A 22,381-nucleotide genomic window follows, 5' to 3' on the forward strand; every position below is an offset into this window, starting at 1 on the left:
ACGCCACGAGGAAATAAGACTTAGATTTGGGCCCAAAAAATCGTCCATTCAACCTTTAAGGAAAATAACGCTCACAAATGACACAAATATACAAATGAATAAGCACATAAAATGTGGACTGCTAAACATTAGAGCAATTTCCTCCAAATTGCTTTTTAGTTAATTAATTACTTAGTGACTATAACATAGATCTTCAGCTCGAACTGAAACGTAGCTTCAACAAGACGATTATGTCAGACTAAATGAGTTCACCCCACCCACCCATGTTAACCCCACCCACCCATGCTAACCCCACCCACATGTTAACCCCACCCACCCATGTTAACTTTCAGACCGCCAGGAGCACACGCCGAGGTGGTGGTGTGGCAGTGATCTCACACTCAAGCGACTCATGAGCCCTAAAACTAACAATGCATTTCACTCATTTGAAAGCCTCATGTGTCAATCACATGTCCAAATATGAAAAACCAAAAAGGAGTTTTGTTCATAGTTATCTACCGACCTCCTGGTCCCTATTCAGAGTTTTTAACAGAGTTTTCTGACTTTATATCAAACTTAGTGCTAGCTTGGGATAAAATAGTTGTAGCTGGAGACTTTAATATCCACGTGAACGTGAGTGATGACTCTCTCAGTAATGCCTTCAACGCCTTGTTAGACAGCATTGATTTCACTCAAAATGTAAATAAACCGACTCACACCCATAAGCACACTCTGGATCTTGTCCTAACGTATGGAACAGAGATTAGTGACCTCATTGTCCTCCCTCTAAACCCTATTGTCAGATAATTTCCTAATTACCTTTCAGTTTACTCTTAAAGATCATCCAGCCCCACAGAATAAAGGACAATAAAAAGGACAATATCCAAAAAATCTATCTCAAAATTCCAAGAAATAATTGAGCCAATATTCAGTGACATGTCATGTGATCCTGTTGAGAACAGTTTTAGTCCCAGTTTAAGTGATCAATTTGTCGACTTGACCATGAATTCTCTGAAGTCTGCTCTTGATGTTACAGCACCGTTAAAACAGAAGGTCATTAGGCCAAAGCGCGCCTCCCCATGGTACAATGAAGAACTGCGTTCACATAAACAAAGAGTTAGAAAGTTAGAGGGATTATTTCGTCGCTCTCACACAGAAGAATCCCTAAAAGCATGGAAAAGTTGCTGCTGTCCTATAAGCAGGCTCTGCGTAAGGCCCAAACCAGATATTATTCAAATCTAATAGAAGTCAACAAAAGTAACACTACATTTCTTTTCAGCACTGTAGCTAGGCTAACAAACTGTCACAGTGCAGTAGAGCCCTCAATCCCAGCTTCTCTCAGCTCTGATGATTTCCTCCTATTTTTTAACAATAAAATAAAAACAATCAGAGATAAATTAGATGAAATTACCCCCGTTATTAGCCCTGAACTAGCCCAAGCTGTAAATCTAACGTCCCATATAAATCCACCTGTAAATTTAGAAAGGTTCACTTGATCAAGTAGAGATAACTTCAGCCATTATGTCCTCTAAAAGCTCTACTTGTGTCCTAGACCCCATTCCAAGCTCCTCAAAGACATTCTCCCCCTAATTATAGACCCTATTCTTAATATAATAAATACTTCACTCGAAAGTGGCTATGTTCCACAGTCCTTCAAACATGCAGTCATTAAACCTCTTCTGAAAAAGCCTAATCTAGATCCCGACCTATTGGTAAACTACAGACCTATTTCAAATCTTCCCTTCGTCTCTAAAATCCTTGAAAAAGTTGTAGTAAAACAGCTTTGTCGCCACCTACAGGACAATCACTTATTTGAAGTTTTCCAGTCAGGGTTCAGAGCCCACCACAGCAGGGTTCAGAGCCCACCACAGCAGGGTTCAGAGCCCACCACAGCAGGGTTCAGAGCCCACCACAGCAGGGTTCAGAGCCCACCACAGCAGGGTTCAGAGCCCACCACAGCACTGAAACTGCACTAGTTAAAGTCACAAATGATTTGTTATTAGCCGCTGACGATGGACTGGTCTCAATCCTGGTTCTGTTGGACCTCAGCGCAGCGTTTGACACCATCGACCACAACATTCTACTGCAGAGGTTAGAATGTGATGTAGGTGTCAGAGGCCCCGCCCTCAGCTGCTTTAAATCCTGGCACTGATAGGTGCCAATTTGTTAATGTAAACCAGAGCTCCTCACCTTGCTCTAAAGTAATTTACGGTGTGCCACAGGGATCAGTACTCGGTCCAATTCTGTTTACTCTCTATATGCTGCCGTTAGGCAACATGATCAGAAAGCATGGCATTAACTTCCACTGCTCTGCAGACGACACTCAGCTGTATTTATCAATGAAACCTGATCAGAGCGATCAAGTAGACAGACTTAGTGCTTGTGTGAAGGAGATAAAAACCTGGATGACACTTAACTACCTGCTTCTTAACCCTGAAAAAATCGGGGTCATTGTGCTTGTCCCTAAGCATCTACGAGACGCTTTATCTGAGCAGATAGTCACACTGGACAATGTCAGTGTAGCCTGTGTTCACTCCTAATAATGAGTCATAGTTTAGTGAACAATTGAGCTTGTGCTCAAGCCTTTTATTCACAAGTTGTCATGTAGCATGTTACAGAGGAAGTGTCTCTTATTCTGTGTCTCTTATAAAGCCACTCAGACAACATGACTCATTAGCGACATCCAGTGGTGGCATTTAATACAGTTACACTATCAAGACAGCCTCCAGTTCTACTGTAAGAAACCTCGGAGTCTTATTTGACCAGGAGCTCTCATTTAAAGCACATATAAATCAAGCTTGTAAAACAGCCTATTTCCATATGCGAAATATAGCCAAAATCAGAAGAATCCTGCCTAAAACCGATGCTGAAAAACGTATCCATGCATTTGTAACGACTAGATTAGACTACTGTAACTCCCTGCTCGCAGCGTGTCCTAAAAGCTCCATAAAAAGCTTTCAACTGGTTCAAAATGCAGCAGCAAGATTACTAACAGGAACAAAAAGAAGAGAACACATTACGCCGGTGCTGAAGTCTCTTCACTGGCTCCACGTCGAGTCTAGAATCAAATTTAAAATTCTACTCTTGACCTACAAAGCCATAAATGACATGGCCCCATCCTACCTCAAAGATGCTATAGAACCATATCATCCAAACAGAGCTCTTCGCTCTCAGAATGCCGGCCTTCTGGTGGTGCCAAGAGTCTCTAAAAGTACTGTAGGAGGTAGAGTGTTTAGCTACCAAGCTCCTGTGTTATGGAATCAGCTCCCGGTCCATGTTAAAGATGTGAACACAGTCTCTTCATTTAAGACCAGGCGTAAAACGTTCCTCTTTGAAATCGCTTATGGTCAAACTAGTTAGGAACAGAAATATAAACCCACAGCTTCAGCTACGCTTCCCTAGGAGCAACTGTGCTGGGGGAAGTATGGCAGCTTAAGCACTATCCTCTTCTTCTGACTACTTATTCTATCAAACAATATTACATTTTTAGGCCGTGGCTGGAGAGCCGCGGCGCGGTCAAATGGTCGCGCAGTTTCAGGGACCGCGGCATTTCCCTTATAGCCCGTTATAGCCTCATGGCTAACCCTAACCCTAACCTTAACCTTAACCTTAACCTTAACCCTAACCCTAACCCTAACCCTAACCCTAACCCTAACCTTAACCTTAACCTTAACCTTAACCTTAACCTTAACCTTAACCTTAACCCTAACCTTAACCCTAACCTTAACCTTAACCTTAACCTTAACCCTAACCTTAACCCTAACCTTAACCTTAACCTTAACCTTAACCTTAACCCTAACCTTAACCTTAACCCTAACCTTAACCCGGCGGGGTCTAAAACGGCGCTAAAACGTGGTCAAATAGCGGCGCAGTTTCAGGAGCCGCGGCGCGCGGCCAGCACAAAAATAACATGGCTTTTTCGGCCGCGCGCCGCGGCACTGCAGACACTCCCTAATTTTTAATTCCACTTGCAAACTGTTCGCCTTCCTTTTCTTTTTCTCACTCCTGAGGACCTGTGGATCCAGATGTCCCTCTCCTGGTGAAGTGGTCCCTGCCCCGTTGGACGGTCCCTCATCTGCCTGAAGAGTGGGTCCAGCTCGACTCAGACGGTCCCTCATCTGCCTGAAGAGTGGGTCCAGCTCCAGTCTCCCTCGCGTCCGTCTGTCCGTCTGTGAGAGTCAGATCTCTCCTTCACTCTGGAACTCCTCCAGGTTTCTACTTTTTCCCAGGGAGATTTTTTGTAGTTTTTCCAGGCCGAGAAGGAGGGTCTAAGGACAGAGGACTCTGGGACATCGTCCCTCGCCACCACAGACATTGCTTGATTCATTTTTCTCTGTCGACCTCAGAGGCATCTGTTGTTGTGATTTTGGGCGTTACAAAAATAAATTGAATTGAATTGTGCAAGGTGAAGGGTGCACGGTGGCAAAGGCGGTTAGCGCTCTTGCCTCCCAAGAAGGAGATCATCACATCCAACATCACATGATCTCTCTGGGTGGAGTCTGCATGTTCTCCCCGTGTTACCGTGGGTTCTCTCCGGGTTCTCCGGCTCCTCCCACCGTCCAAAGACATGCATGTGTTAGGTAAAATTATGTGACTCTAAATTGGCCCTAGTGAATGAATGAGAGAGTGAACTGTCTGTAATGTCTATGTCTCTGTGTTGGCCCTGCGACAAGTTGGCCACTGTCCAGGGTGCACCCCGCCTAGGGCCCGAAGTCACTGGGATAGGCTCCAGTCACTCGCGACCCCGAAAGGGAACAAGCGGTAGAAAATGGATGGATGGATGGATGAATTGTGCCTCAAGGGTGGTTTTCCACAACCTCATCAAGTTCCCTATGAAGGCTCTTTCAAATTTCCTCTGAATTACATTTTGACTCCCCGTTTACTTTTTTAGCCGACCCATTTTTCAACAACAGGTCCCCATTTTACCGCATATTTAATTTTCTAGAATGGCTTTAATTCTAATAATTCTGCTGCTTCAAAAGAGTTCACTCCAATCACACTTTAATTCAAATCAAATCAAATCAATTTATTTTTGTAAGGCCCAAAATCACAACAACAGTTGCCTCTGAGGGCCACAGGGAGAAATGAATCAACAATGTCTGTGGGGACGAGGGACGATGTCCCAGGTCCTCTGTCCTTAGACTCTCCTTCTTGGCCAGGAAAAACTACAAAAAAAAAAAACCTCTTTGGGAAAAAAGCGTAGAAACCTGGAGGAGTTCCAGTGAAGGAGAGATCCCACTCTCACAGACGGACAGACGGACACGAGGGAGACTGGAGCTGGACCCACTCTTCAGGCAGAAGAGGGACCGTCTGAGTCGAGCTGGACCCACTCTTCAGGCAGATGAGGGACCGTCCACACAGGGCAGGGACCACTTCACCAGGGGAGGGACATCTGGGTCCACAGGTCCTCAGGAGTGAGAGAAAGAAAAGAAGGCGGTGAACAGTTTGCAAGTGGAATCAAAAAATAAATATTGTTTGATAGCATAAGTAGTCAGAAGAAGAAGAGGATAGCGCTCAAGCTGCCACACACATACACAACTGCACAGTTTCAATATTTTGTTGTATCTCAGGTCTCCAAGGACTTTTCTTTTTTTGTTTTAACAAATTTAAGTTTTTTTCTTTAATTTTGCCTTCATAATTCCTGACTTACGTTTTTTAGCCTTGGCACAGCATAATGCTGTCATTTTCAATTCTTGCTCCTCCATGTCGAGAGGAGCCAGCTGAGGTGGCTCGGGCATCTGTTCTGGATGCCTGTCTCTTTATTTGCTCAGACCTCTGCTCAAATCTGTAAAGTGCACGTCGCGCGTCAGCACTTCTCGCACCAGCAGCACACACAGCAGCGCTGAGCAGTGCGGGGGTTGGGTGGCTACTGCAAAGGACTGTGGGAGTTCTGGCTATAAAAAGGCTATAGGAAATTATTAAAGCTAAATTACTAATGTTTTGCGGGCTGGATTAAAACGTCTGGGGAGCTGGATGTGCCCCATTGTGAGAAAGCAGTAGTAATGAAATATATGAAGTACTTTAGGTTAAAATGCTTTATATGTTTTGTTACTGCTGCCTTTGTGGACTTACTAATAATCCTAGGTCACTTTTGTGTATTTTTTACAGCCCTTTGTTTTTAATTTTTTTTATGACCACAGTATAAATTAGCCCATTAAATCATACTCCAACTTTGCAGCTACTTCTTTTGCCGCTTCTACTGTTCTATTGCTTTGTATCTTAGCATATGTTAATTAGCAAGCATTTTTTAAAATAAAAAAAGTACTTTTAATTGCAGGGTTGTTGTTATTTTTTTACCTATGCAATCCTTTTTCTTGCCACTAGAGCACAGCAGATACTGTTTTACAGTTTTAGAACGTGGACGCCTGGTGTTTTATATCGTTAGGCACTAGATGGTGCAATTGTTCAACTTAAACTTAATTGAAATTTCACTTAATTATTTCAGACTGACTTTAGGAACATTTAAGGCCAGTTAATTAGATTAGATTGGCTTTGAGGTGTTTTTTTTTTTCAGATCAATGAAAACACATTGTGTTGAGTAACTGTTTGAAAGTACAACACATTTCAAACTCTTATAATGTTTAATATTTTCACTTTCAGTTAATCACTTAGTCCTTGCTACATTTGTAATTTGAATAAGTTTCCTTGTCCAAACCTGCACAGATGTGAACGACCCGAGACACCTCCGATAGGACTGCAGATGACACTGGAACATATTCATTTACAAAGCCTTTCTGAGGAAGCTCCTGGAGTACGCTCTTAATCCCAAATACTTTTCCACGTTCCTCGATGTCTCAGAGCTGTAAAATCAGGTTTTATTTTCTCTGAACCATGGTCTTGGAATAATTTACAAAAATACCTTAAATTGAAAGCTGTAGTTGCATTTGATAAGAAAATTATTTTTTTTTTAAATTCTTGAGAGATTCTGTAGAACTGCCACGGATAGTTTGGATGAGTACACGGACACTGTGATGTCATACATTCGATTCTGTGAAGACAGCATTATACCATCACACACCAAAGTCACTTTCAACAATGTCAAACACCCAAACTTAGGCAGTTGAGGCAGCAGAAGGAGGCAGCGAACAGGGCCTGTGATAGAGAGCACTACAAAGATGCAAAGTATGCATTTAGCAGGGAGGTGCCGAGAGCTAGATCTCAGTACAATACGCGTCTGAAGCAGCAGTTCTCCAACAACAGCCTCTGTGTGAAGTGGGCTCCAGCTTCTCACCAATTACAAGCCCAGAGCCCCCCGTACTGCAGACGACCAAAAACTCATCACTGACTTCCTGACGGATCGGAGGCAGTGCATGCGGCTGGGGAAGAATTTCTTGGACACTCGGACTATCAGCACAGGAGTTCCACAGGGCTGTGTACTTTCTCCTCTGCTCTTCTCCCTGTACACAAACTGCTGCACCTCCAGCTACGCCTCCGTAAAACTGATCAAGTTTGTGGACGACACCACCCTCATCGGGCTCATCTCGGACGGGGATGAGTCTGTCTACAGGAGGGAGGTGGAGCGGCTGGTGTCCTGGTGCAGCAGTAACAACCTGGAGTTCAACGCCCAGAAGACAGTGGAGATGATCGTGGACTTCAAGAAAGTCACAGCCTCCGAGCCCCCCCTCACCATCTCAGACTCCCCCATTACCACCATGGACTCCTTCCGCTTTCTCTGCATCACCATCACCCAGGACCTCAAGTGGGAGCCCACCATCAGCTCCTCATCAAGAAGGCCCAGCAGAGGAAGTACTTTTTGCAGCAGGTGAGGAAAGCCAAGCTGACAGCGGAGATGATGGTGCAGTTCTACACGGCCATCATTGAGTCCATCCTCACCTCCTCCATCACCGTGTGGTACGCTAGAGCCACAGACAGGGACAAACAGAGACTACAGCGCCCTCTGCTGAGAAAGTGACCGGCTGCAGACTTCGATCTCTGCAGGACTTGTACGTCTCCAGGACTCTGGGACGAGCAGGTCGGATCACAGCCGACCCTTCTCACCCTAAACACAGACTATTTTTATTTTTTTATTTTTTTATTCTCATATCTTGTTGCACCGGATCACAAAGACAAGTTCCTCTGTTTGTGAATTCTGTTCATTGACAATATATTTTTTTTTAAATGGAAACATAGCCATGTTTCATTTGTTTATTTTAGTTTTTATGACATGATTCTTGTTCCCAATGCCTTTTTCTGATGTCAAGGAACAACGCTTTACCAAAAGAACTTCTATTAAAGGGGCTTCATCAAACTTTTCTAGTGGAGGATCCTTTAATCAAGATTACAAAAAAAAAAACACGACAATACTATGGTCCAAATAATCGTGATACGGATTTTCCCACAACCGCACAGCCAATGAAAAGAAAATACATTGTCACACGTTCTAATATTTGTTGGACCTTAAAGGCGCAATGGACGATTTTTCGGGAGTGCACATGCCACTCCCCCGTGCACATGCCACTCTCCCGTGTGGACTGCTAAGATAAGATAAGATATTCCTTTATTGTCCCACATGGGGAAATTTCATTGGTGCAACGCAGGTAGATACAGAGGTAGATACAGAAGAACAGATCACTTATAGGAAGTCTGAAAAACACTTTCAGTAGAAGATCTCCTATAAATAGATAAAAACTCCCATAGACAAATAAATAAATAAATACATAAATACCATTTCATGTGATCACGACAGTAATTGCACATGAATATGTGTCACGACAGCACATAGGTTGCACATGAATTTCACAGTAATTGCACATGAATTGCACATGAATTCCAACAGCAATTGCACATATGACAGAATTGCACATGGTTAGGTCAGTATTGCGAGTGTTCAGTACTAACAGTGTTTGTTATAAAGTCTGACAGCAGCAGGAAGGAAAGACCTGCAAAACCTTTCCTTCACACAGCGAGGGTGGATCAGTCTCTCACTGAAGCTGCTCTCCAGAGTGGACAGAGTGTCCTGCAGGGGACAGAGTGTCCTGCAGGGGGTGACACTCATGGTCCAGCATAGATGTGAATCTAGCCAGGACCCTCCAGTCCCCCACCTCCTGCACCGAGTCCAGAGCACAGCCCAGGACGGAGCTGGACTTCTTGATGACTCTGTCCAGCCTCTTCCTCTCCCTCCCTGTGATGCTGCTGCTCCAGCAGGCCACACCGTACAGGAGGGCTGATGCCACCACAGAGTCGTAGAAGGTCTTCAGGAGTGGCCCTGTCACTCCAAAAGACCTCCTCAGGAGGTAGAGCCGACTCTGGCTCTTCCTGTACAGTGCGTCTGTGTTATGAGTCCAGTCCAGTTTGTGGTTCAGATGAACACCCAGGTACTTGTATGAGTCACTCTCTCAATGTCCCGTCCCTGGATGTTCACTGGTGAGGGGGCAGTGGGGTGGCGTCTGCGGAAATCCACCACCATCTCCTTGGTCTTCCCCGCGTTGATGAGGAGGTGGTTCCGCTGACACCAGTCCACAAAGTCCTGCGCCAGTCCTCTGTACTCCGCGTCATCGTCGTCCGTGATGAGTCCGATGATGGCAGAGTCATCAGAGAACTTCTGCAGGACACAGCTGTCCGTGTCATGTCTGAAGTCTGCAGTGTAAAGGGTGAAGAGAAAGGGCGCGAGGACAGTGCCCTGGGGCGCCCCCACACTGCAGGTCCGAGTGTCAGACACACAGTTCCGGGCTCTCACAAACTGGGGTCGGTCTGTGAGGTAGTCCAGGATCCACTCTGCCAGGTCATACTCCACACCAGCCGTCTCCAGCTTGTCCCTCAGGAGCAGCGGCTGGATGGTGTTGAAGGCGCTGGAAAGATCGAAGAACAGGATCCTCACAGAGCTGCCAGGCTTTTCCAGGTGAGAGAGAGAGTGGTGCAGCAGGGAGATGATGGCGTCCTCCACTCCGATGCCAGACCGATATGCAAACTGCAGCGGGTCCATGGCTGAGCTCACGGTGGAGCGGAGGTGGTCCAGGACTAGCCGCTCCAGTGTCTTCATCAGGTGGGACGTGAGAGCCACTGGCCTGAAGCTGTTGAGGTCTTTGGGGCGCGGTGTCTTAGGCACAGGTACCAGACAGGAGGTCTTCCAGACCTGTGGTACCACCCTCAGCTTCAGGCTCATGTTGAAGACATGCTCCATAACTCCACACAGTTCATCTGCGCAGGACTTAAGGAGCCTGGGGCTGATGCCGTCAGGTCCTGCTGCCTTCCTCACTTTAATCCTCTTCAGCTCACTCCTCACCTGTGCTGCTGTGACAGTCAGTGGTTGGCAGGGGGACCGTGGGCTGGGGGGATGGGTGAGTCCAGGCGAAGTGGGGAGCTGATGCTCCGGGGCAGATAAGCAAAGAGGAACAGATGCAGGGCATTGTCCAGCTGTGGAAGAGGGAGCATGCAGCTGGGCAGGGGGAGGGGTGGGTGACTGATCAAACCTCAAGAAGTGAGCATTTAAATCATTCACCCACTGTAGATCCCCCTCTGTCTGGGCAGGGGGGATTTTGAAGCCCGAGATGGTTTTCAGGCTCCTCCACACTCCCTGAATGTTCTTTTGCTGCAGCTGCTCCTCCATCCTCCTCTTGTAGCCGGCCTCAGCCTGCCTGATCTTCCTCCTCAGCTCCTTCTGCACAGTCCTCAGCTCCTCCTTGTTCCCTGACCTGAAGCCTTCAGTTCACGGTTAATCCATGGCTTGTTGTTTGGAAAACACTGCACCGTCCGGGAGGGAACAATGTTCTCAAAACAGAAGTTGATGTAGTCCGTGATGCACTCTGTGATGGTGTTGATGTCCTCCCCTGCAATAACATGCATAACTTTGGCAGCAGCTGTGATAGTTCTGTGCCCTGGTCTAAATCCAGACTCTAGATATTCAAAATGAAATATTTGGTTAAGAAAGCGCGCACCTGGTTACTTAACGTCAAATGCAAATAATTTCCTATTTTAAATATAAACATGGCTCACACACACACACACACACACACACACACACAAACACACACAGAGTGAAGCCTCTTTTTCAAAACACCAGTAAAAATGAAAAGTAAAACCAGGAGATCTTATTAGAGATTGTATTAATAATATTCTTGTGGTTAACATTAGGAGCACTGTTACTTCAAAATATTTATGCAGAAATATACAGTGGTCCAACAGAATACTAACGTTACACATATTCTGTCCTTATGAAAACAAACTACTGTAAAAACATTCACTATTTCAGTCGGCTTCATAAAGTTTCTGTTCAAATGGTTCAAGTTCTCACTCACTCTAATAACGAGGAGGATGTTGGTGTAAATTCTACTTTTACAGCTGGAAAATGTATTTTACATCTTTATGCCATTCAAATTTTGTCAGTTTTGTTGTTTTCTATATTATTAATGTTTTCTGTCATTATGTCAATTACAAAGAACATGTCTGTAATATTAAAATAAATGACTGCATTACCTTGATCCTTCCAGTCGGTTGCTCCAAGTGTGTTTGGAAACAGGCGTTGTCGGGCAGCGTTTATTTGACCACACCCACGATTTGTTTTGACGTCACAAGATTCTAATCTGCGTTATTTTTTTTTAGGAAAAACTCCCCACTTTTCCGACTGAGAGACATAATTATGGACAAAACGACTGATAAAATATGTTTCTTTGCTTTATTTGGCCTCATTTCTGTCTTATGTTTCACTCAAATTAACTTCATGTGTGAAAATGGAAACTGAACGTATCTTTTGTTGTTGTGGCTGTGACAGCAGAGCTAAACTAGCTGTTTTGTAACTGCAGGGGGAGATAAAGGTTGTTGTGTTCAACTCAACACAACAATTCATTTCCTCAACACTTGGACTTAGAAACATATTATTTAAGGAGAGAAAGGTCACAAGCTCAAGTCTATGTCAAACGTTCAGACGTCATGTGTTTGAGTCACATGACTTCTCTGAGGTCACATGCTGTTTCCGCTCACTGTTCGAGAGTTGTGAAAAACAGAGATAAAGTGAAAAGTCAAAGGGTCCATGGTTGAAGACAGAAGATCTGGGCTTTGGTCCTTCTCTACAGCGGCGAGTAGCACCGGACACGCCCTCTGCCCCGGACATGCCCTCTGCACCAGACATGCCCACTCGACATGCCCTCAACATCGGCCACGCCCTCAAAGCTTTCAAGAGCAAGGACTTTGTGTCTAATCCTAAAATATAACACCCGGACAGTTGGAAATTAGACTCCTTAAAACGGTCCACAGAAGGCTAACGTTTATTAGCACAGCCACTAGTATTAGCCAGCTGCTAACAACCTGAATTGTAATGGGGATTTTTGAAGGACCTAAAAATGGGATCTAAAAGCTTAATGTTCGAACTTTAGTCTTTTTCCACTTTGATCATTTTAGTGATTGTTAAAGGAATAATAGAGGATTTTTGGCAACAAATCTGAGTCTAATTTCCTCGTGGCGTGGACAGCCGAGTAGTTCTCCCACATGTCAATCATTCCCTGCATGCTACTGCACACCTGCAGCCTCGTTCCCAGGATAGCAGCACATTTCCCTGGCTGCGATTGTTCCTTCCAAGCTAGCACCGGGCCTGTTCTTTGTTCCTTGCTTCAGCATAACAAAACGAAACGCGCGCTCTGAGCGAGGAGGAAAAGCGCGCTCTGAGCGAGGAAGCGACACGCTTTCTCCCCTGATTGCGGCTTTGGACTTATCAAGCAAGCATACATGAAGACCAGGGTTGACACTTTGGAAGACATCACTGAGGTTAGTTCATATTATTTGACTACTATAATGTGTAAACATGAGCTTGGCAAAACTTCAGTGCTGCTCTCTGTTCTGCTTAAGATATGTTTCTTCAAATGTCACATTGTCTTCATTTAATTCCTTCCCTCTCTCCCTCTGTCTTCTACAGATACACTGTACGCGCGCGCTCTCAGCGAGGAGGAGACGCGCGCTCTGAGCGAGGAGGCGACGCGCGCTCTGAGCGAGGAGGCGAAGCGCGCTCTGGGCTCAGCTTCTACGCAATTCAGCTGTTCTGCCTCCAGTTGACAATCTCCATGTCCTGGTCCCACCTGGACTGAACATTGACAGGCAGACTCATCTATCCTATAGCACTACATAACTTTATACCTTTATATTTTATTATGTATATTACATGCCGTTTAGTGCTCAGTGTTCAACGTTTTGTTGTTTGTGTTGCACTGAATCACCTGTGAATTCTGTTTATCGACAAATGGCAATAAACCCGATTCTGATTCTTTGATGCTATTCAGGGCCTTTTGTAATCCAAGTATTTCCATTTTAATATAGTAACTTCTAATTCTGATTCAAGTCCAGTTACCATCAATAACACTCCTCATGAGTCTTTAGTGACAGCTGTAGGGGGAGGTGCTGTCAGTGTGACAGGGGGAGGGCTTATCACAATGAAATGCAAATGAGCCCCCCTGTGACTCTGGGCTCACTCAGGTGAGAATCTTTAGAGGCAGTTTTCTCAGTAAGAGGAATTCAGAGTTGTTTACATTCAAATGACCACAACTTACTCAAATATTATCAGATGTGCATGAGTGAGACATCATTGGAAAGCTTTGAATTCACACTTTCAGAATCTGTGAATAACTCAAAATGTCTCCGGGGTGACTTCCACGGTCAGTCACATATATATATATATATACATATATATATATATATATATATATATATATATATATATATATATATATATATATATACATATATATACATACATAATTTAAAAATAAATAAAAAACTCTTTCTCACCCTCCGCGGGTGGTTTTGTATTTATCCCCCTTCAAGCTCGGGTCCTCTACCAGAGGCCTGGGAGCTTCAGGGTTCTGCGCAGTATCTTTGCTGTTCCTGGCACTGCACTTTTCTGGACCGAGATTTCCGATGTTTTCCTGGATCTGCTCAAGACATTCCTCCAGTTTGGGGGTCACTGCCCCAAGTGCTCCGATCACTACGAGCACCACCAATACCTTCACGCTCCAGACCTTCTCCAGCTCCTCTCTGAGGCCTTGGTATCGCTCTAGTTTCTCATGTTCTTTTTTCCGGATGTTACCATCCCATGTACTGCCACCACCACGGCTTTCCTCTGCACCTTGTCGACCACCACTATGTCCGGTTTGTTCTCCATTACCATTTGATCTGTCTGTAGCTGGAAGTCCCAGAGGACCTTGGCTCTGTCATTCTCCACCACCTTTGGAGGTGTTTCCCACCTTGTCCTTGGGGTCACCATCCCGTACTCTGCACAGCTGTTTCTGTACACTATGCCAGCCACATGGTTATGGCGCTCCATGTATGCTTTCCCTTCCAGCATCTTGCACCCTGCAGGGCCCCCTTTGCACAGCGTACACCTTGGGTCTTATCTGGTGTGGTAGATCTGGGCCACTATTGATCTGGTGTTCAGGGCCTGCTCCTGTCCTGCCATGATCAGGGCCTCTGTCCTTCAGACCGGCGATGGTAGAATTTCATGATATCAGCCACTTCAGTTATGTTCCGTTGGTACATCCTTTGTAGAGGCTTGTCCTTCCAGGATGGACCCTCCAGCACCTCATCACCCTCTGTTCCCCAGTGTCTGAGACATTCACTGAGCACGTCCTCTGGAGCCTTGTCCTTGATGTACTTATGGATCTTGGACGTTTTGTCCTCGATAGTGGCTCTCATGCTCACTAGTCCCCGGCCTCCTTCCTTACAGCTAGTGTACAGTCTCAGGGTGCTAGTGTGATTATTCCTGCCTGGGACTTGTTCTTGTCATTTAGCTGGCTTCTGAGGACTTGCCTCACTCGTTGTAGGGATTTGGCAGTAGCCGCTTTTATTGGTACCTCTTCGAAGTTGCCATGCTCCGATATCTGAGCTGTAGATCTTGGTGGTGTGGATCAGGGAGTCAATGTCCCGCTCGCTCTTAGCATACAGCTTGATGTCATCCATGTAGAGGAGGTGACTGATGGTAGCCCCATTCCTGAGTTCGTATCCATAGCCAGTATTGTTGATTATTTGGCTGAGGGGGTTCAAACCATCCAACCTCAAGGGCGACCTCATCAAGTTCCCTATGAAGGCTCTTAGAGCCCCATGGATGTTGAACAACTCAAGTATTCAATGATCCAAGTGTGTGACATTGAGTCATATGTTTTCTTGTAATATATATATATATATATATATATATATATATATATATATATATATATATGTGTGTGTCATTGTTAAAATTTTCACAAGCCTGTACTTTCAGATCTGCTGACCCATTTTTTGAACAACAGGTCCCCATTTTACCGTATATTTAATTTTCTAGAATGGCTTTAAATTGGTTGAAACAATGACGTGGAAACTAATAATATATGTATAGTCTCTTTAATATAATTATTATTATTATTAATATAATTCCTGTCCAGATTAACTTTCTTAGTTTTCCATATTATTATGTAACTGCTTACATATGTTCTATTAACTTATGTTTCAACTTAATTTACAACATTTTATATCAATTCTTAGTTACAGTGTGGTTGGAATTCAAGAAGAATGACTCATGAACCGTAGTGTGTTTCCTACGTGGCAAACTTCTAGGTCAAACCTAATGTCTGATCTGGCCACGTACTGGGGGCTCTATCCCACAGAGCATTTTAGACTCCTAATTCCTTCCACCTAAAGCCTTAATGAGATGGTCTCTCAATCTACTTTGATAAACGACAAGTTTATGTTAACACCGTTTGGTTTCCATTCTTTCTGCTGCTTCAAAAAACAGTTTCAATATTTTGTTGTATCTCAGGTCTTCAAGGACCTGTCACTGATTTATCTCAGCTCTCCTCCTCCCTCTCTATCTTGTTGGTACTGTGGGGTCTGGCACCGCTGCTGCTGCAGCAACCGGGGGGTTGTGAGGGGGTCCTTTTTTTTTGTTATAACAAATTTCAGTTTTTTTTATTTTAATTTTGCCTTCTTAATTCCTGACTTACGTTTTTTAGCCTTGGCACAGCATAATGCTGTCATTTTCAACTCTTCATCTTTTTTCTTTGCTTTTTTTGTTTTTTCTTGAACCATCCATCCATCCATCCATCTTCTTCCGCTTTATCCGGGGCCGGGTCGCGGGGGCAGCAGTCTGAGCAGGGACTCCCAGACTTCCTTCTCTCCAGACACTTCCTCTAACTCCTCTGGGGGGATCCAGAGGCGTTCCCAGGCCAGCCAAGAGACATAGTCTCTCCAGCGTGTCCTGGGTATTCCCCGGGGCCTCTTCCCGGTGGGACATGCCTGAAACACCTCCCGAGGGAGGCGCCCAGGAGGCATCCGGAACAGATGCCCGAGCCACCTCAGCTGGCTCCTCTCGACGTGGAGGAGCAGCGGCTCTACTCCGAGCTCCTCCCGTGTGGCCGAGCTCCTCACCTTATCTCTAAGGGAGCGCCCAGCCACCCGGCGGAGGAAACTCATTTCGACCGCTTGTATCCGCGATCTCGTTCTTTCGGTCACTACCCAAAGCTCATGACCATAGGTGAGGTCAGAACGTAGAGCGACCGGTAAATAGAGAGCTTTGCCTTTCGGCTAAGCTCCCTCTTCACCACAACAGACCGATGCAGCAACTGCATCACTGCAGCCGCTGCACCGATCCGCCTGTCGATCTCACACTCCATCCTTCCCTCACTTGTGAACAAGACCCCGAGATACTTGAACTCCTCCACTTGGGGCAAGGACTCCCCACCCACCTGGAGAGGGCAAGCCACCTTTTTCCGGTTGAGAACCATGACCTCGGATTTGGAGGTGCTGATTCTCATCCCAGCCGCTTCACACTCGGCTGCAAACCGTCCCAGTGCAGCTGCAGGTCCGGGTTTGATAGAGCCATCAGGACAACATCGTCTGCAAACAGCAGAGATGAGATCCTGTGGTCCCCAAACCGGACACCTTCCGACCCCTGACTGCGCCTAGAAATTCTGTCCATAAAAATTATGAACAGAACCAGTGACAAAGGGCAGCCCTGGCGGAGTCCAACATGCACTGGGAACAGGTCTGACTTACTGCTGGCAATGCGAACACAGCTCCTTCTCCGGTCATACAGGGACCGGACAGCCCTGAGCAAAGGGCCCCGGACCCCGTACTCCCGGAGCACCCCCCAAAGGACACCCCGAGGTACACGGTCGAAAGCCTTCTCCAGATCCACAAAGCACATGTGGACCGGTTGGGCAAACTCCCATGAACCCTCGAGCAACCGATAGAGAGTTTAGAGCTGGTCCAGTGTTCCACGACCGGGACAAAAAACGCTCTGCTCCTCCTGAATCCGAGGTTCGACTATCGGTCGGATTCTCCTCTCCAGTACTTTGGAATAGACCTTACCCGGGAGGCTGAGGAGTGTGATCCCTCTGTAGTTGGAACACACCCTCTGGTCCCCCTTCTTGAACAGAGGGACCACCACCCCGGTCTGCCAGTCCAGAGGCACGGTCCCCGACCGCCACGCGATGTTGCAGGGACGTGTCAACCAAGACAGTCCTACAACATCCAGATACTTTAGGTACTCAGGGCGGATCTCAGTCGAGGTCAGCAGGCCTCCACCCGCACCGTAAACGGTGTTGGTGAGACACTGCTTCCCCCTCCTGAGGCGCCGGACGGTTTGCCAGAATTTCTTTGGTGCCGACCGATAGTCCTCCTCCATGGCCTCCCCGAACTCCTCCCAGGCCCGGGTTTTTGCCTCTGCGACAGCACGAGCCGCGGCTCGCTTGGCCTGCCGATACCTGTTGATGACCTCCGGAGACCTACAAGCCAGGGTGGCCTGATAGGCCTCCTTCTTCAGTCTGACGGCATCCCTTACTTCCGGTGTAACTTTCTTTTCAATGCAATGGTACTTTGTCCGCTTAATTTTCTCTTTTCCGGAAACGTTAGGGTTCGCTGACTCAAGCTTTTATCCACCTATTTTCAGTCCTATTTCTGTTCCTATCCGAAAACTCGGAAACACGATGGGATTTTACCAGAAATTTTAAAGTTTGCTGACTTGAGGTTTTATCACCTTTTTTTTTTTTCCTTCTTACTAAAAATCCTTTTTGGCTTTACGCAGTGCACGTTTCTCTTCTACTACACAACAAATTTATAACAGACTTCCTTGCTCACCTTCCTGTGTCTTCTTTTTGCTGAAAATTCGGATGGCTGTCACCCCGGGGGAGACGGACAGTGAAGCCGGACACCAGTCCCTGAACGGGTGCTGAGTGAAGATCTGCTACCCTCACTGCCGTGGCCACGGTCTTCACAAGTTACGGACCAAATAAAATGCCAGAGTTAAGCCCAAAACATTCCAAAAACAAGAACGACACCGGAGAGTTATTTTACTTGCGCGAGGAGAAATGCTGGAGGTCTCAGTCACAGGATGTCACAAACATCTCTGAACTCTCTCCTCACATTTATTGCATCTTATCTTGACAACGTTTAAACAGCATATATTTTCTGCCCAAACTTGATTTAATGTCTAAACAGATGTGTCCGCTCTGACCATCTTTTACTGCAATGATCAATACAAAACACTTTTGTTGTACTTTCATGGTTATATCAATATAAATGATAACCCTATGCTTTATTCACATTTCATTCAATCAGCGGTCCCTTAGAGATAGCTCAGTCACATGGGAAGAGCTCGGAGTAGAGCAGCTGCTCCTCCTTGTCGAGAGGAGCCAGCTGAGGTGGCTCGTGCATCTGTTCCGGATGTCTCCTGGACCCTTCCCTGGTGAGGTGTTTCGGGCATGTCCCACCAGGAAGAGGCCCCGGGGACGACCCAGGACAAGCTGGAGGGACTAAGTCTCTCGGCTGGCCTAGGAACGCCTTGGGATCCCCCCTGTAGGAATTGGAAGAAGTGTCTGGGGAGAGGGAAGTCTGTTTGGACTGCTGCCCCTGCGATCCGGCCCCGGATAGGTAGAAGAGAATGGATGGGTTTACCAAAACCACACGTCTCTTTCCTTGCTCAGACCTCTGCTCAAATCTGTAAAGTGCACGTCGCGCGTCAGCACTTCTCGCACCAGCAGCACATACAGCAGCGCTGAGCAGTGCGGGGGAGGGATGGCTACTGCAAAGGACTGTCGGACTTGTAGTTCTGGCTATGAAAACGCTATAGGACATTATTTAATGTAAATTAGTAATGTTTTGCGGGCTGGATTAAAACGTCTGGGTGGCCGGATATGGCCCGTTGTGAGAAAGCAGTAGTAATAAACTATAAAGTAATTCAGGTAAAAATACTTTATATATTTTGTTACTGCTGCCTTTGTGGACTTACTAACATTATATTCCTAAGACACTTTTTTCTTTCTTTTTTATGACCACAGTATAAATTAGCCCATTAAATCATACTCCAACTTAACAGCTACTTTTTTTGCCACTTCTACTGTTCTATTGCTTTGTAGCTTAGCATATGTTAACTAGCAAGCATTTTTTTAATTTAAAAAAGTATTTTTAATTGCAGGGTTTTCACTAGAGCGCAGCAGATACTGTTTTACAGTTTTAGAATGGGGACGCCTAGTGTTTTATATTGTTAGGCACTAGATGGTGCAATTGTTCAACTTAAACTTCATTGAAAAGCCATTTAATTATTTCAGACTGACGTTAGGAACATTTAAGGCCAGTTAATTACAGGTATCTAGAATAATCTAACATAAAAAACCCAGTCATTAGATTGGCTTTGAGGTGTTTGTTTTTTCAGATCAATAAAAACACATTGTGTGGATTTTTAGAGTAACTGTTTGAAAGTACAATTACTCAACTTGAAAGCTGTAGTTGCACTTGATAAATTCAAGAAAATTATAAAAGTGTGGTGATCATTAAAAACACATTGTGTGGTGTAACTGTTTGAAAATACAACACATTTCGCACTCTTATAATCTTTAATATTTTCACATTCAGTTAATCCCTTAGTCTTTGCTACATTTGTAATTTGCATAAGTTTGTCCTTGTCCAGGTGTGAACGATCCGAGACAGCTCCGATTCTGCAGATGACACTGGAACATATTCATTTACAAAGCCTTTCTGAGGAAGCTCCCGGAGTACCTCAGTGACCTCCTCTGTCAGCTCCAGTCGTCGCTCCTCATACATAAAAAACAGCATGGAAACATAGCCAGTGTTTTATTTGTTTATTTTTATGACATGATTCTTGTTCCCAATGCATTTTCCCAACAACCTTTTACCAAAAAAACCTCGATTAAAGGGGCATCATCTAACTTTTCTAGTGGAGCGTCACCGTAAAGAGATGTTACAAAGATCTTATTGCTTTGCCTGCATTATTCCACAGTATGGCATCACATTCCTCCACATGACGACCCTTTACTCGTCTCCTCGGGGCTTTGAACGTGTCTTGGACCTTTTTCTCTCATTACATTCTCAGATCAATAAAACCTCGGCCGCTCCAGATGTTTTGGCCTGAGCCTGGCTTTGATCTGACTCTGGATTTACATATTCAGACTCACTTTAAGGGACAAACTGGAACTTCACAGGGACCGTCATGGACAAAATATCTCTACAGGCTTCAATTGCAAAAAAAGGTTTTAAGTTTGAACAAGGGCTGTGCAAATTATATAGGATCAGGATTAAAATGATAAATAACGCAACAATCATTATTATTATTATTAGTTTTTTTTAAAATCTCAAACTATTTAAACTATGATCCAAATAATCACGATCATGATTTTCCCACAATTGCACAGCCCATGAAAAAGAAAATTCACCATCACACATTATATTATTCATTGGACCTTTAGCTTTGGTCACCGCCCACATTCACTGGCATATTCCCAGAAACTGCTGCAACATTAAAAGATTTATCCAGTGTTGCATTATTTTTCACCAATCGATCTTGTACTGAAAATATTCATTTATTTACACAGCAATTGTCTTATATTGTATTGTTTTATCAATGTAATTTTTTTGTTTTTTAACCACTGCAGTACTTTGAAAACTTAACCTAACCCGTAGTAAAATGTGCTGAAGAAAACATTTGACTAATTTTTACACAAAAACACCTGGATTATATTGGATATAGAAAAGCACATGGTAAAAAATTTCAAGAATACCATATTTGCAGCTCCTTCTGTTTTGTTTTTTATTCCTCTGAGAGCATTGACCAGAGTAGATTTGCCAGAGCCAGACTCTCCAGTGATCCCAATGTTCAGAAGAAGGCTACTTAGCTTTTCTAAAAGCTCCAGAGCCAATTGAGCTGCTTGAGCCTGGTCATTGTTTTGAACTGCAGTTTGGAGTTCTTCTTTCCATTTCTCTTTATTGAAGTTGATATCTGGAAAAAGAACAATCATCATAAAATACATGATTATTTTAAACATAGATTTATTGTCTTCAGTACCCTCTGTCCCGTCTTGCTCCATGTCTAAAATCACTGGGACACTTCTTCACCCTCTGTTCTGCTCCAGCTGCTGCTCCGCTGACCACCAGGCTGTCAAACAGATGAAGATTGAAGATGACAAATGCACAACCGCAAGTTGAGACACATTTGAGCATTAATACTTTTTTTTAAATTGAGGACAGCGCCCTCTTCTGATGTAACACACGACAGTGAAGACACTGCTTTGAGAAGTTCCAGATCCTCAGTCGACTCGTGCTGCTAAACCTGAGAAATAATGAATTAACCCTAAATTATGAAGTTTTGTGAATATTGTAACATTGCACATTGTATTTGTCTGGAATTTCCAAGTCAAGATAAAGTCACCTTAAAAAGTGGGTTAAAGAAATAATAGAGGATTTTTGGCATCAAATCTGTGTCTCATTTCCTGGTGGCGTGGACAGTCGAGTAGTTCTCCCACATGTCAATCATTCCCTTCGTGCTACTGCACACCTGCAGCCTCGTTACCATAGCAGCACGTTTCCCTGGCTGCACATGCGTGGTTGATATGCCGGTGTGTTTAGTGAGTTCCTTCAGTGTACAATACATAAATGACCACAGAGAAAGACTGTGTTTGAGCTCAGAAGAGACGTCGCGCTAATAAACAAATGCACGTGTAGCAGCGAGGCTGTTGCAGGATCATCATATTTGTCCTCCAAGTATGTGACAGTCCTTGATCCGACTGACTTATGCCCTTTTTCCATTAGACGCGACTCAGCTGAGCTCGTGGCCCTGCTGAGCCCTGGTGCATTTCCATTACAATTGGTGCTCAGTGTTGCTGTATAAAACTGGGCGTGGAAACGGCGCAAAACTCTGTCTGCGCCACAAGAAAACTGCTACACACAACGATATTGTAACTAAAAAACATCGCCAATAAAACAGAATGAAGCAGACGGAGTTACGGACACAGAGGGAGGAAACAAACACGGAGAATAGAGAACTGAACAAATAAACTGTTACTCCCCTCGTGAAGCTAAAGTCAAACTACAGCGTTCTCGTCCATGTCCTCATCCCCCAATTCAATGAAGCCCAGTCCAAAAAACATCACTCTAAATCCAGTTTGAAGCGTTCTTTAAAAAAAAAGAAACCATTAAGCGAAATAGATCTTCACATATA

The 22,381-nt window shown here is 44.8% G+C and overlaps 1 protein-coding gene across 1 annotated transcript in view; it reads right to left on the reverse strand.

The window, feature by feature from the left end:
* LOC140370113 (interferon-inducible GTPase 5-like) overlaps positions 1-22,381 on the reverse strand; it is a 38,158-nt gene that overhangs the window by 13,860 nt on the left and 1,917 nt on the right. Inside the window, exon 2 of the mRNA XM_072457090.1 lies at positions 21,230-21,319. Within this exon, the coding sequence (XP_072313191.1) occupies positions 21,230-21,251 (22 nt within the window). The 5' untranslated portion in view covers positions 21,252-21,319. The remainder of the gene's footprint in view (positions 1-21,229; positions 21,320-22,381) is intronic.

This window comes from Eucyclogobius newberryi, unplaced genomic scaffold, assembly GCF_026437365.1.
Source record: "Eucyclogobius newberryi isolate DKJ021-1_F unplaced genomic scaffold, fEucNew1.0.hap1 SCAF_21, whole genome shotgun sequence".
NCBI lineage: Eukaryota > Metazoa > Chordata > Actinopteri > Gobiiformes > Gobiidae > Eucyclogobius > Eucyclogobius newberryi.